General features: G+C 45.5%; 1 protein-coding gene and 1 non-coding gene across 2 annotated transcripts; one reads left to right on the top strand and one right to left on the bottom strand.

The window, feature by feature from the left end:
- Positions 1-224: 224 nt before the first annotated feature.
- Trnaf-gaa lies at positions 225-297 on the bottom strand. Its single transcript has one exon. It is a non-coding gene; the product is annotated as a tRNA-Phe (tRNA).
- Positions 298-632: 335 nt separating this feature from the next.
- Positions 633-12764, top strand: LOC8034085 (prefoldin subunit 1). The gene is made up of 4 exons (XM_002407687.4): positions 633-741; positions 917-1083; positions 5190-5274; positions 12362-12764. Exons 1-4 carry the CDS (start codon positions 706-708, stop codon positions 12446-12448), a joined length of 375 nt encoding a protein of 124 aa, XP_002407731.2. The 5' UTR covers positions 633-705; the 3' UTR covers positions 12449-12764.
- Positions 12765-12816: the final 52 nt, after the last annotated feature.

The raw sequence follows: 12816 nt of genomic DNA, 5'->3' as shown, positions 1-12816 counted from the left end.
TCAGTATTTGAGATTTCACGCAGAGTGCCTGCGTTATGCGGAGAAAAGTACAAAAAGAAAAAAGAAAGAGAAGAAATTGCGTGGGGTGCGGCGTGGCTGTGTAAAAGCAAAAAAAAAAAACAAAAAAAAAACAAATCAAAGGGTTGAAAAAAGAAATCACGTAGGATTAATATTTAAAACAATGTTCCTACTTAAAACTGCCATTCTTGGACAAAAACAGTACCTGCCGAAACCCGGGATCGAACCAGGGACCTTTAGATCTTCAGTCTAACGCTCTCCCAACTGAGCTATTTCGGCACGCTCTTTCGTGCAATAACTTCTTTTGTGTCTTTTTCATTTCTTTTCGGTGTTGCGTTATTGCAACGAGGTAGTGTTATTGTAAGATTATTTTTTTAAAGTTTATACAGCAATTTTTTTTTAAATAAGTGTAGCACCATGCCTATTTTCCTCCCGGCAGATAGAGTTGCAAAGGACCGCTGTGTTCAAAGCCAACACTGCCTTCGAAAAACGTTCAAGCGCGCCGCAAGCAGCATGCCATTAAACAGGTCTGCAATTTTTTTTTCTTTTGACAAATTAGGTCAGCATTTGTTCGTATTCGAAAGAAATCAATATCGCATATTACTCTGGCGACTCCTCTGGCTCTTCGGCTCGCCCTCTGTGGGCTCGCCATCTGCATCAATCCGCATCGTCAGTGGCATTAGTACAATGGCTGCGACGCCCGTCGACATGGAGCTGAGAAAGGTACAAAAATATTACGTCTTTTTTAGGCTAATTCCTAATAGCTGCAATATTTGTATCACCTTTCATTTGTTCGTTAAATATTGCCTATTTGTTAAGGGTAAACATGCGACGTATTCTCAAGTGGGATCGAGTGTGCACTACCCGCGGTCACCCGCTACCATGGGTCATTTCGCAGGCATTTCAAGAGCTACAGATGAAGATGATCGACACAACACGGCGCCTGAGGCTAGCTGATGTTCAGATCGACAACCTCAAGAAGGGAATCAAGCGCGCCTACTACACCGGCGAAGCTGTTTCCGAGGCGCCGCCCAACACGAAGATGTATCAGGCAGTCGGCCGAATGTATGCGTGCCCATTCATTTGACACAACGCGCTTTGTCTATTTAAAAAGCCCCCATGTGGTACTAGATTGCTTTATGAGAACGTCGAGGCCCCACCAGAAGTCGTGCACGGGTGTTTGTATACTAACGTGCACACGGCTCTTTGATATCACCATCTCTAGTAATGCCCTTATATGGTCAGTGCCGGCCAATTTACCTGTTGTGAAATGGTAGCCTTCCTGCGACGCGCAAAGGCTCCCCATGAGTTGTTCACAATTAAATTACCCGTGAAACTTGGGGATTTTATGACATGGCTTTAGAGGGTTCTGTAAATGTTCCTTGTGAATGTGAAATCTAAGTTTAGAGCATTCGTAGTTGCGCGCACGTTCATCGTCGTCCGTATCTGGAGGGGTACGAAGACGAAATTTTAGCGCCTATTTTATTGACGAAAATAATCCCTGGATTAGGGAACAAAGGACAAACACAAATCTCCATACTGGTGCGTGACCGAAAAAATCCGCCTGGTCCTGGTATCGAACAAGGGGCCTCTCCATGTTCTCGTTCTCTAGGGAATATTTTCGTCATTCTTGTCCAGCTCACTCGCACCTTTGTATTTATTTGCAGTATCAACCTATTTTATTCTTTAAATGTTGACCATGTTGTAGTAACACCACAGAGGCACCAAATTTGAGATAAAAGAAGACGCAAAGACTTCATCTAAAACAAATCAAACGATTACCAGATCACACCTGGTGGATGTCCCCGATGCTTTATCGGCCCTCTTTTGATGGGGCAATAAATCAATTTCACCAGCGAGTTGCGCTGGAGTGCCTGGAGCACATCTTCGACTGGTGTGTTTAGCGTCCTTTGCTGCCCATACATCAAAAGTGGTCCCGAATTGGCAACAATTGACGTTACAGAAGCCGAAGTGTTGTGCTGTTGCATGTCACAATTCTGGCGGTTAATCGTAGAAATGCCAACGAGAAGCTGCGAGTAGCACAACCGTACGCGAGTGTCACTGTCGTCATGGCTTCCCAACTTCTGGCTGCCGAAGCTTCCGTGGACTGCCACACTGGAGAGCGACCTGCAGCAGATTAGGCGTCTGCCATATGCACCGCCTCTATTGGGATGCCGCCAGGATTGTGACTGGCGACGGCATAATACTTCTATGACGTCATCAGGCAGAAATCGAGGGACCCCCTTTTTTGGACGCGGTAAAGCACACCTGTCGGAGACGCGTTCCAGGCGCCATAGTTCCGCTATGCCACCACTGCCGCGATGCGTTATGGAACCTTCAGTGTGAAGATTCCGAGCGTGGAGATGCAGTGAAGATTTGGCTGTTGGCCAGCCCCGCACGAACAGCCTTAGCAATGTTGTTTCCACCGAATTGTTCTTTTCTTTTGCTCTGCCGTTATGGCAGGTTTCATGTGTTGCGTCCCTGGCTGCGGCAACAGCAACACCAGACACGGGGGTGTTGGCTTTCATAGCTTTCCGAAAGACCGGCGGTTGAGAGAATGGATCTCCAAAGTTCGCTGAGCAAGCAGTAAGGGACAGTAAATGAGTCTTCGCTCGTTCGAGAGAACTAGGTAATCAATGTGTCATGCGCGAAAACAAGTTCGCATGAATTCTGATTTTCCTGTTGTTGAGAATGGATTCAGACAATGCTGAGAGAACCTGTGGAGTGAACCCTGGGCCGGAGGTGCCATGCGATTGTGCTTGCCTACGATTGCATTTGCGTCCTGATGACGTGCGGCATCTACTGTTCGGTACTCGTTTGTTAAATGCACCACCTGTCTTTACTGGCAGCTTTCTGCACCATTGTTTCTACGTTTACAGTTTTTCGAAGTTCGTGCCCACTTCTCGTCACACAGAGTGAACTTAACAAGCTTTTTTTCATAGCCTTTGCTCGCTCGCTGAGTGTACACGGGTAAATGGTATAGACGCCTCCAACAGAAAGACGTTGGAGGCGTCTAGCCGGTGCCACCAAATGTTTTAAAACCTGAGTTGAAGGTAGACGCTACGAACAGAAACATGACAAACTAGCAGGCACGTAGCCAGGGGGGGGGGGGGGGGGGCACATAAGTTCGGGCCCCTCCCAAAATCCTCCATTTTGCTGGGACCTCTCCCCCCTCCCCCTCATGCAGCATTTTGTCATGGCCCCCCCCCCCCCCCCCCCCTCCCTCCCTCCCTCAAACCCTCCCTTCCCGAAACAAAATCTTGGCTACGTGCCTGCAAACTAGCATTGGTGAAGCATATTTCCGAAGTGTAAATTAATGTCTCGCACAAAGCAGGGTACAAAGCCAAACTATAAGCAGTAAGAAAACGGCTGCGCAGGGTGCAATACACCACAAAGCAGGGACAACGTGATCTGAATGTGCACGATGGCAAATGTTGCTCAGCATGTTTGTCAGCAAACTATCCAATTATTTTACGTTGCAAGAGCTTTTGCTAAACGCTAGGCTTATCTTTAACAAACAGTCTGGCGAGGCTTTCTGGTTACATCGACAGATGTCGGGCACAGAAATTGCGCAACATTGGTTGTTCTTTCCTGAGGTATGTTTATGAACGAAACCACATGCACAGCAAATTAAACCCGTCACTATCGTGTGTGCCCCTGAACATCATCACAACTCAAAACGGGCTTAATTAACCCATATTCATAGCTCAAAAAAGATTCAATGAACCCGTAATGATATACTACAATATTTTCTCCTAAACACTGCAAATGAGCTTCGTGGCAAAAGCATGATAAGCCGGTACCTCTTCAAGTGTTACATCACCAAGGACCCCAAAAAGGTGGACGGCATACTCATACTTCCTTAGAACAAAAAAAGTGGAACACTTCTGGTTCTTTTGGCGGTGTCATGTGTCAATGAGGGAACAAGGTGACGACGGCAGGTGGGCTTTGGACCTGCGTGAATGCACAGCCTCCCGCTTCCACCACATTCGCCGCGTCTGTGGACTAAAGTTATGGCAGCACCCAAGGTGGCTTGGTCAAGTTCGCGCATGTGCCGAACAACAGGCGATATCGGTCTATTTTTCCCAGCGTCGACGTCGCAACATCAACAACATGGGACCCCCCCCCCCCCGTGTTAGCACACAGCAAGCGAATCGCTACGATTTGTCATCACTATTAAATTTGAATTTTTTTGCAATATGTAGACATAATTACTTGTTAGAAATCTGTTTTTATATCTAAGTGGCTTTGAGAATACCAACTTATCTCCCTGAAACGGGTTAGTCCTGAAAATGATCCATTTCAAGCCAGAGCCAAGTTAAGCCCCGTCCTTAGTTGTCATCATTGCCACCGCAGGGGTGTCACGTGAAAATATTGTGCCTCTTGATTCGCTGCTGCCACTTCAAATGTCTCCGAGTTGTTTGAGTTGCTTGCCCATTTCGAGCCGGACCCAATCCCAGCCATTCATGTTGCAAAGTGACATGAGAAAGCTAGGGAATAGCCCTCCAGCAACCCTGAAATTGCTGATAAAATTGCTTGGTCTAAAGCAGGCCTTAGAATGTCGCTATGTCACTTGTCCCTTAACAGCTGCATGGCTCCACGGAAGTATGGTATCAAGTTACGTGTGTGCACTGCCTGTTGAACTTGGCCGAACCAGATTTTCTTTTTCTCCCGTGGCTGAAAAATTAAATTCCTCGGTCTGGGGAATAGAAAGGGAATCAGGGAAAGGGGCAGACGCTGAGGGGAGAGGAGGTCAGTGGAAGTCTGGGATGCTGGTAAATCGCTCCTTTGCCTCCGCTAGCTTTGTCCGACGCAGTCCTTGAGTATCTCAAATGGCTAGGTTGTAATGCGTTGATGCCATAAGTGGCGAAGCTCGTAACCACACCAGTCTCGCCCGTGCTGTGACAGTTGACATCATGAAGGTACCAAATATCCCCAAACTTGTCACTCTCTTCGATTGCTGCTTTCTGAGTGCTTGCCAGAATCGGCCATATTAGAACTAGAAATGTAGCCATCCGTTCAATGTTCAAACTTGCAGTTGTCATTTGCAGATATTTTTGATCATTTTTAACTTATTTCTGAAAGTGATAGACGTATTAAAATTTTTATGTTAGTATCTCCTTAAGTGTTGGGATTTGTGCTTATTGCATCATACTTTTTGTCTGTGCCAGGTTCATCGTAGCTGATGCTGATGAGATCAAGAAAGACCTTGACGAAAAAATCAAGACTTGTGACGAGAAAATTAAGAGTCTTGAGGTAGGCTGTGTTTTGTCACTTAGTCTGAGAAAGTGCTTTTGTATTAACTTAATTTTGGAACACCTACTATGTAGATTGCCACTAAACCACATTTCAACATTCAAGGAAGATGTTAGCGAAATATTCTGGACAATGACTCTACCAGTTCCTCCTTTTCGTGTAGCTTTTATTTGCAGAAGGCACGACATAGGGTCTATACTCTCAATATCAATGGTTTTATTTCGTTTCGCTTTTATTTTGTGAAGGCATGGGTTATGGTCTAATTGCCTAAGGTCGAAGGTTTTTACTGTGAACCTAAATGCCTAACCAGCGGAGTGCAGCTGTAGCTTCTGTCTTAGGTAAAACTAGTTTCAATAGGCAGAGCATTTGAAGGGTTGATTTGGATGTTGGTTGGAATTGAAATCTGAGCGACTCTGTCGACAGCTTGCACCAACAGCACGAGCACCAGCAAAGTCCTTCACACCCCCTCCCCTTCCCTCCGTGCTTGTTGTTTGTTAAAGGGGTTAGTACATGTCAAAAATGAAATATGAGATAACTATACTGCTAGGACCCATTGTGTTTTTATATTTTTGCTAAATTAGTTTCTAGAATGGCGCGACAATTTTGTTGATACATCGATTTATCTGGATCCACCCCATTCAGAAAGGCCGCCATGTTTGTTGGGTCGGTGACACCATTCGTTCGGCTTCCCCATTTATCTTCTGTGTATTGAGCATGCTGTTTTTGAGACGACGACGTCTTCGGCATCGCTCGCTTCGTCGGAGTCTTCAACACTGACCGCAGCAGCGATGAGAGTGATTGTTATCGAGAAATGTTGGAAGCTGGTCGTTTTGACCTAAACCTGCTGGCTACCAGCTGCAGAGACGACGACGAAAAGGAGATTGGCACGGGGGAACTCGTTGTCGTCCATAAAGATCTTGAAACGTGCAAGGAGGGTGGAAGATGAAAGGGCGAAGGGGCGAGTGCCATAGTTGCGTTAAAGTAGCCAAGCCGCATGAGTGTGTGCTACCGTACCTCGGCGAGGCAAGCTCGGGCGAGAAGGGGGGCACCTAGAATGAGAGAGCGTCCAACGAAACATCATGATCACATGGTATATGGGCACCATGGTGCGACTAACCTCGGCAATGTTGCCTGGTCGCTGGAAAAAAGAATGAATAATATTTGTAAATTGATTATTGCAATTACTAGAGCTCTAAAAATTATGAAATTTGGCTCGTATACTAAGTAGCCTACGAGAATTCAATTTTAAGAATAATCTACCCGTTTAATTTTCGTGTCCTAACCCCTTTAAAGGGATGGTGAAACGAAATTCGGATTTAAAAAAAAACAATGCTGGAGATTTAGGCGGGACGCTACAATCCCTACAACACTACTAGTAAGGCGATATCTCAAATGGACGGCTGTACTTTTGGAAAAAGAAGTCGAGATTGAACCAGGCCGACGAGGCGCGTGAGGTCAAGATACATAGTTTCCTCCTCCCTTCACTTCGCTCCCTCAAGGCCGCGAGGCAGAGAAGACGCAAGGCCGTTCCCCCTCCTTCTCGGAGAAACATGATGTCAACATTCCTGCCAAATGCGCCTCTTTTCTTGAGAAATACGGTCATCCGTTTGAGATATCGCTTTAGGAGCGATGTTTTGGTGTTTGTAGCGTCCCGTTGCACGCTTTTGCCGCGTGTTCTGGGGAATTCAGATTTCGGTTCAGCATCCCTTTAAGGTTTGCAGACTGTCGTGAAATTTGATACCTTTCATTTTAGCATTTTCGCCTTTATGTTCACAGACACTAGCTTGAAACGCTGACCCGCTGTTAAATAAAAGTCCAACCTGCCAGTCTCCCGTTTTTCTCGGATCGCCATAACCTAAAATAAAACACCCTCCTCGCACAAAAATTTTAACATTTCCAGGACTTCGAAAAAAATTTTGCAGCGCAACGCTGCCAAAAAAAATGTTTGGATTCGATTTTGCGAGCACCGACTCCGTGCCTGTGCTGCACATCTCAAAAATAAGGAGACGTTCGAGAAAAAAAAAAGGATTACATTAGAGGTGCGGCAGGAAGGATCGGAAATTGAAACAACTGTAAATGTTGGCGTCCTCGACGACGCAAGTGTGACCGGTGAAGGACTTTCCGATTGGATCAGACGCAAAAGGGCCGCAGGTACAGTGACTGCATTAGGTCCGCCACTATGCAACTGTAGCTAGCGTCGTTGGGGATGATGTTTGGTTTCAGTTGTGCAAATTGGTGCTTGGTAACGACTTCTTGTGGTGCCATGGTTTAGAAAACCTTGAATGAGTGACAAACTAAGAATCCGGTAGATGCTCCACCCATAGGTGTGATGCTCCTGCTCTACTTCTGAGAAAATGGGGCATCGTCTGCTGCGCGCTGCGGCGACACGGGCAGCATCGTTTTCTGGAGCGAGTGGAAAGAACGAAACTCGCTGGCAATCAAGCGATGCAACATCGTCACAAAGCGCGCGGCTACGGAGAATAGGGCAGACAGATTTTCTACCTCGTTTTGTCGAGGGCGACGGCAGGACACGAGTGAAACTTCAACGTTTGACGCATGGAGGTAGGAAGCTTCTGGATGCTACATGACAGCACCGGAGGTGAAGCCAGGCTTCCTGAAAGTTTTTAGTTTCTCTGGGCGCCTATTTTCGGTAGGATGACACGTAAGATGGTGAAAACACCGGATACCGGCACAGCACCCAGCACAACTCAGGGTTGAGGAGAATGCAATCAGACTAAATTAGGGGCAGGGAGGTAGGAAGCTTCTGGAGGTGACATGATGCCACCTTCAGAAGCTTCCTACCTTCATGATTTGACACCTTCATATGAAGCGGTGGTAGGACGACACAGTCATCGCTTGTCCGAGTTGCTGTACATCCGATTGTTGCGACGAGACTTGGCAGGGGTTCCACGCTTCACAGATAGATCGATACCGCTTCAAAGGCGTCAATTTGGGGCATCCTTTATTTATTAAAGCCTGCAGAGAAACTGGCGGAGTCTGGCGAGGGGTCACGGCGATGGCGTCACTTCATCATCTCATGCGGCATCGCGGCATACTGCAGCGACCAAAACGTTTTTATGTAGCCCCGTAGAAACTGCCATAAAGAAACGCTCACGCCGCTACGATGTGGGCACATAACTGGAGTTGGGGACGAGCGGCAAACTTACGAAGAGAGGCCTTTGGCACTGACAAAGCTTGTTGTCCGTAGTCTTAGCGGTTGCTAGGCTTGTCGGCTCGACGAAGTGGGCACGCCGAACACTTCGGTGGCGATGCAATCGTTGGATTCTCACCTTGTTACGTGGAAACCATGAGACAAAAGCAGATATCGGTGCAACTTCGTGATGTAAACCCAGGTGGGTTTACAGCTGGAAAATAACTGCGAGAACCCGCCATCCTTCTGTGTCAGCGTTCTCAAATAAATTTGCTGCCATTAATACAAAAAAATTGTTTGTCAAGCAATGACGTCAGTGACATCCAGGAAATGAAGAGCGATTGGCTGGTGGAGTGATACGAATTTCTCTGAGGGGCATTTGTTGCTGGTGTCTTAGCCTGTCATCGACTATAGCAAACTTCCTAGCTTCCTCCAGCCATCCGAAGTACGGAACTGTTTGTAATGTGTTGTAACGGAAATGCGGTAAACACCATCCACATTTTTAGCTTTACAGGTGAAATAAGCCAAGGCCTGTTCTGCTAACCGTTGTCACATACAACGCACCTCAGTGACATCCTCAAACACCTAGGGTAAAATAACCTGCGTATGATCGGGTTGATTCTGCCAAACTTGCAGCTATGAAATTAGCCCCCAAAGTTGCTCTATCAACTTCAGGGAAACCAAAACACCCCACATTGGAGCTGTTCTCGAATGAGAAATATTCAAGCTTTGCAAGCAGAAATCTTTATCTACACTTTTATTTTGTGTTGACCCAGAATAGAGAAGTTTCCACGAGTTCTTTCTTTTGGGACCCCTTATCATCTCGTTTTATTCTCTTTCTTATCAGTACTGGGAATTTTTTACCAGTATGTGTGTACCACTTTTCTTTTTTAACTTATACCCCAATATATGCAAATTTGTCGTCTAACGCCTTAAATAATAAAAACAAAAAAAAATCTAAATTTGTGGGAAGGAAGAAAATTCCGAATACACGGAACCCTACATATAAGGTAGGACAGTGTTTTGCTTGTCAAGTGGTGGTTGTCAACCTTAGCTTAAATGCCCCGGTCATCTGACCTCTGTAAGTTTAGATGCATGTGACTAGTGACACGGACTATAGTTGGGCACAAACGGTATCATCATCCCACAGCGATAGAATATCCGTTTTGCTTGCAAATCGAAAAATTTGTATTTTAGCATAAATGTTGGGCAAACAATTTTTGTTTGCCCAGCACCAAGTTACGTGATTTTTAGAGCTCTGGTAAGTGCAATATTCAATTTACCAATTTTTATAATTTCCATCTGGCGACCAGGCAACACTGCCCAAGTTAGTCACACCATGGTGTCCATAAACCATATGATCGTGAACGCTCTCTCATTCTAGGCGCCCCCATGCCGCGATACGATCAAAACCGTTCACGCAACTCAGCAACCCGAACGCTATTCTCGCACTCGCCCCGGCCCTTTGACCTTCCACCCTGCGTGCGCTTGCGACATATTCCCGGACGACGGTGACCACAGCGAGTTTGTCTGTAACTCGCTCCAGCGACGGCGAGTTAAGGACAAACTCGCTGGAGCTGGTCGCCAGCGGGTCGCAGTCAAAAAGGAACAGCTTCCAACATCTCTTGATAGCTATCACTCTCATCGCTGCGGTGATCAATGTCAAACACTTTGACAAGGCAAGCGATGCCGTAGACGAAATCCTCACGGACCGCATGCTCAAAACACGGAAGGTAAACGAGGAAGCTGAATCTTGAGACACCAAGAGAGCCAATTCTGTGAGTGCTTGCAAGGGGACGCCGTGCAGGAGGATGGCTACATAGCCAGCCTCCAGCTCCGCTTGGGACCTGCATATAAATCAATTTATCCACGAAACTATCGTGCCATTTTCAAAACAAATTTAGCAGGATGATAGGAATATACAATGTGTCCTAGCAGTACTGTTATCTCATATTTTATTTTTTGCATGTTATATCCCCTTTAAACATAAATATTCACATTCTAAAATATTGAACTTCGATTCGCAGTCAAACATTTTGTATTCGCACACCTCTGATGTAAGGCCTTCTACAGTATATAGAGTTATAGCTCTTTTCCACATGGGTGCCGCCATCTTGAATGTCTTCACCTCTGGTATGGGCAAAAACACTGTTTTGCCGTTGCTATGCCAACGGAGGACATTTAGGATATAAGCAAAACCGTCACACATGCTTGTTTTGCCTCCTCTTTATTTTTTTACTATTTACAGGTTGAAATGGTTTATTATTTCTTCATTGCCCATGTCGGATGTGCCTATTAAGTGGCTGAGGACGAGAGTAGACGAAAAAGGTCTAGGGGGTGACTGAAGTAACCAGGCTCGATTTAAAAGGGTCCGTAAAAATCTGTGCCTGTACGTAACAGTCTAAACTTTTCACCGAAGGTGTATTTCACTGGTCGGTTTTATCATGCAAAATTACAAAGCGTGATGTAAACCCAGTTGATGGAAAGGGGTTTGGCCCTTTTTCGAAAAAATAGGGTCAAAAAACTAGCCAAGGTCAACGCCAGACGGCAACGCAGATGACCGAGTGGAGTGGCGGGGCAAGTTTGGCGCACATATTGATAGATGGCGTCGGGAGCAGGGCTGGAATGTGCAGCCAACGTTACTAGATTACCTCAATTGTGGAACTCCCGCGGAAGGGGGTACGCCCCCTCACTCACTTCAGTCTACCTCCCGTCGTTCAAAGTGCCATCTAGATTTTCGTTTACGAAAATCTAGATGGCACTTTGTCCCCGGCACTCCTTGAAGGTCCAAACCAAGAGACCAAAAAGTTTGAGAACCCCTGCCATAGAGTATGGTGGAATGCCATCTAGACGCTGCGCTTTGAAACATACGTATCCCATAGAATACACTGCAGTTACTAAAGCAGCTGCCCGGCGCCTCGAACGAGGGGAGGCGAGTCGTGGTGAGTGAGGGGGGTACTGCTCATGCATGCAGTGTCTATGAGCAGTTCCGTAACTGAGTTATCTAATAACATTGGGTGTAGCCGACCAGCAAAAGAAAGCAGACGATACGCTGGCAAAACCTGTCGGCAGCAAGAATGCTGTCGTTATGCAACCACTTTTTTTTTAACTTCAAGTTTTGCTTTTATTGTTTGCATTTAGTTTTAAATGACAGTTACATTACACAACTATTATGTTCATCTTAGTAGACCACGGTCGTCACGAGCAGTCTCAATAAGGATGTAGCGCCATCTATCAACATGTGCGCAAACGCACCCTGCCACTCTACTTGGTCGTCTGCGTCGCCCTCCACCATTGACCCTGGCAAGTGTATTAACCCTATTTTTTTTTACAGAAAGGGAGCTACGCTTTGTAATTTAACAAGATAAAACTGACCTGTAAAATACACCTTTAACGAAAAGTTTAGATTGCTGCTACGTGCAGAAATCCATTTCTACTGCCCATTTCAGTTCAAGCCTGGTTATTTCAGATGCCCTATACTTCTTAATGGGCAAGTTGTTATTTCTGGAACTTGTCCATTTTACCTTCCCTGGTCTCGCTTATGCAACAGGCACGTGTGTCATATTGGAGTGTTGCTATTTCAGGTCAGATATTGTGGTGGATGTGCCTCATGCTAAGGGTGGGGCTTACACAGGGAGATAAGTAAGGTACTACCGCTTACCCAAGATGGTGATGCTCTTTTGATATATGTGCGCAAACAGATACACAAGTAAAATTTTGCTACATCATGCAAGGTATTATTCTATGTACTTTTTTATTTTAAGTTTACTTCACGAGAGTATAAATGGAAAAGGTGTATCATCTGCATTTTAATTCTGGCCCTAATGCAAGTGCCTTTTCTTTATATTTGTTCTATTTTTTTTTAGGGAAAGGCACTGCTTACTATTGAGAAAGTGTACGTCTGCATAATAGCTGAATTTCGACATTGTCTTCCAGAGCAGCAAAAGTTACCTGGAGAAGAGCCTCAAGGAGTCTGAAAACAACCTCAGGGAAATGATCGTCCAAAAGCAAAGCATGCATTGAAATCACTTAGGTCATTTTACACTTGCGCTGTCTTAAGTAACTCATTGTGAAATACCGTGTTTTAAAAGTCTGTAGTGTGCTCAAAATGGTTAGGGGTGGCATGCATTCAAATATCTGGATGAAAACTTTCTTTTTTGTTTCTTTGTCTATATTCAGAGTGTATGTTGCTGTTGAGTAAAAAATACTTGTTTGCGGACAACTGCGAGTCTATCAAGAAAAAGTGTCATGGGTACGTTGGGGTTTCTGCATGAAGATCATTTTACAAACACTTAAGGGGAATTGGGGTTCGCAAATAAATACTTTTTTTCTTTTGGAATCATTGGTGTGTACTTTTTACAAATGTTTGCCGTCCAAGCTAGAATGGAGTG

The sequence above is a fragment of the Ixodes scapularis genome, unplaced genomic scaffold, assembly GCF_016920785.2.
Source record: "Ixodes scapularis isolate PalLabHiFi unplaced genomic scaffold, ASM1692078v2 PGA_scaffold3__209_contigs__length_174095766, whole genome shotgun sequence".
NCBI classification, from domain to species: Eukaryota; Metazoa; Arthropoda; class Arachnida; order Ixodida; family Ixodidae; genus Ixodes; species Ixodes scapularis.
This window is presented reverse-complemented; position numbering and strand designations above follow the sequence as displayed.

What these genes read in the sequence shown, in the direction of transcription:
- LOC8034085 (XM_002407687.4), top strand. Translation starts at nt 706, where the DNA reads ATGGCTGCGACGCCCGTCGACATGGAGCTGAGAAAG. An exon ending in TATCAGGCAGTCGGCCGAAT is followed by an intron (nt 1,084 to 5,189) that starts GTATGCGTGCCC and finishes TGTCTGTGCCAG; the next exon opens with GTTCATCGTAGCTGATGCTG. An exon ending in AGAAAATTAAGAGTCTTGAG is followed by an intron (nt 5,275 to 12,361) that starts GTAGGCTGTGTT and finishes ATTGTCTTCCAG; the next exon opens with AGCAGCAAAAGTTACCTGGA.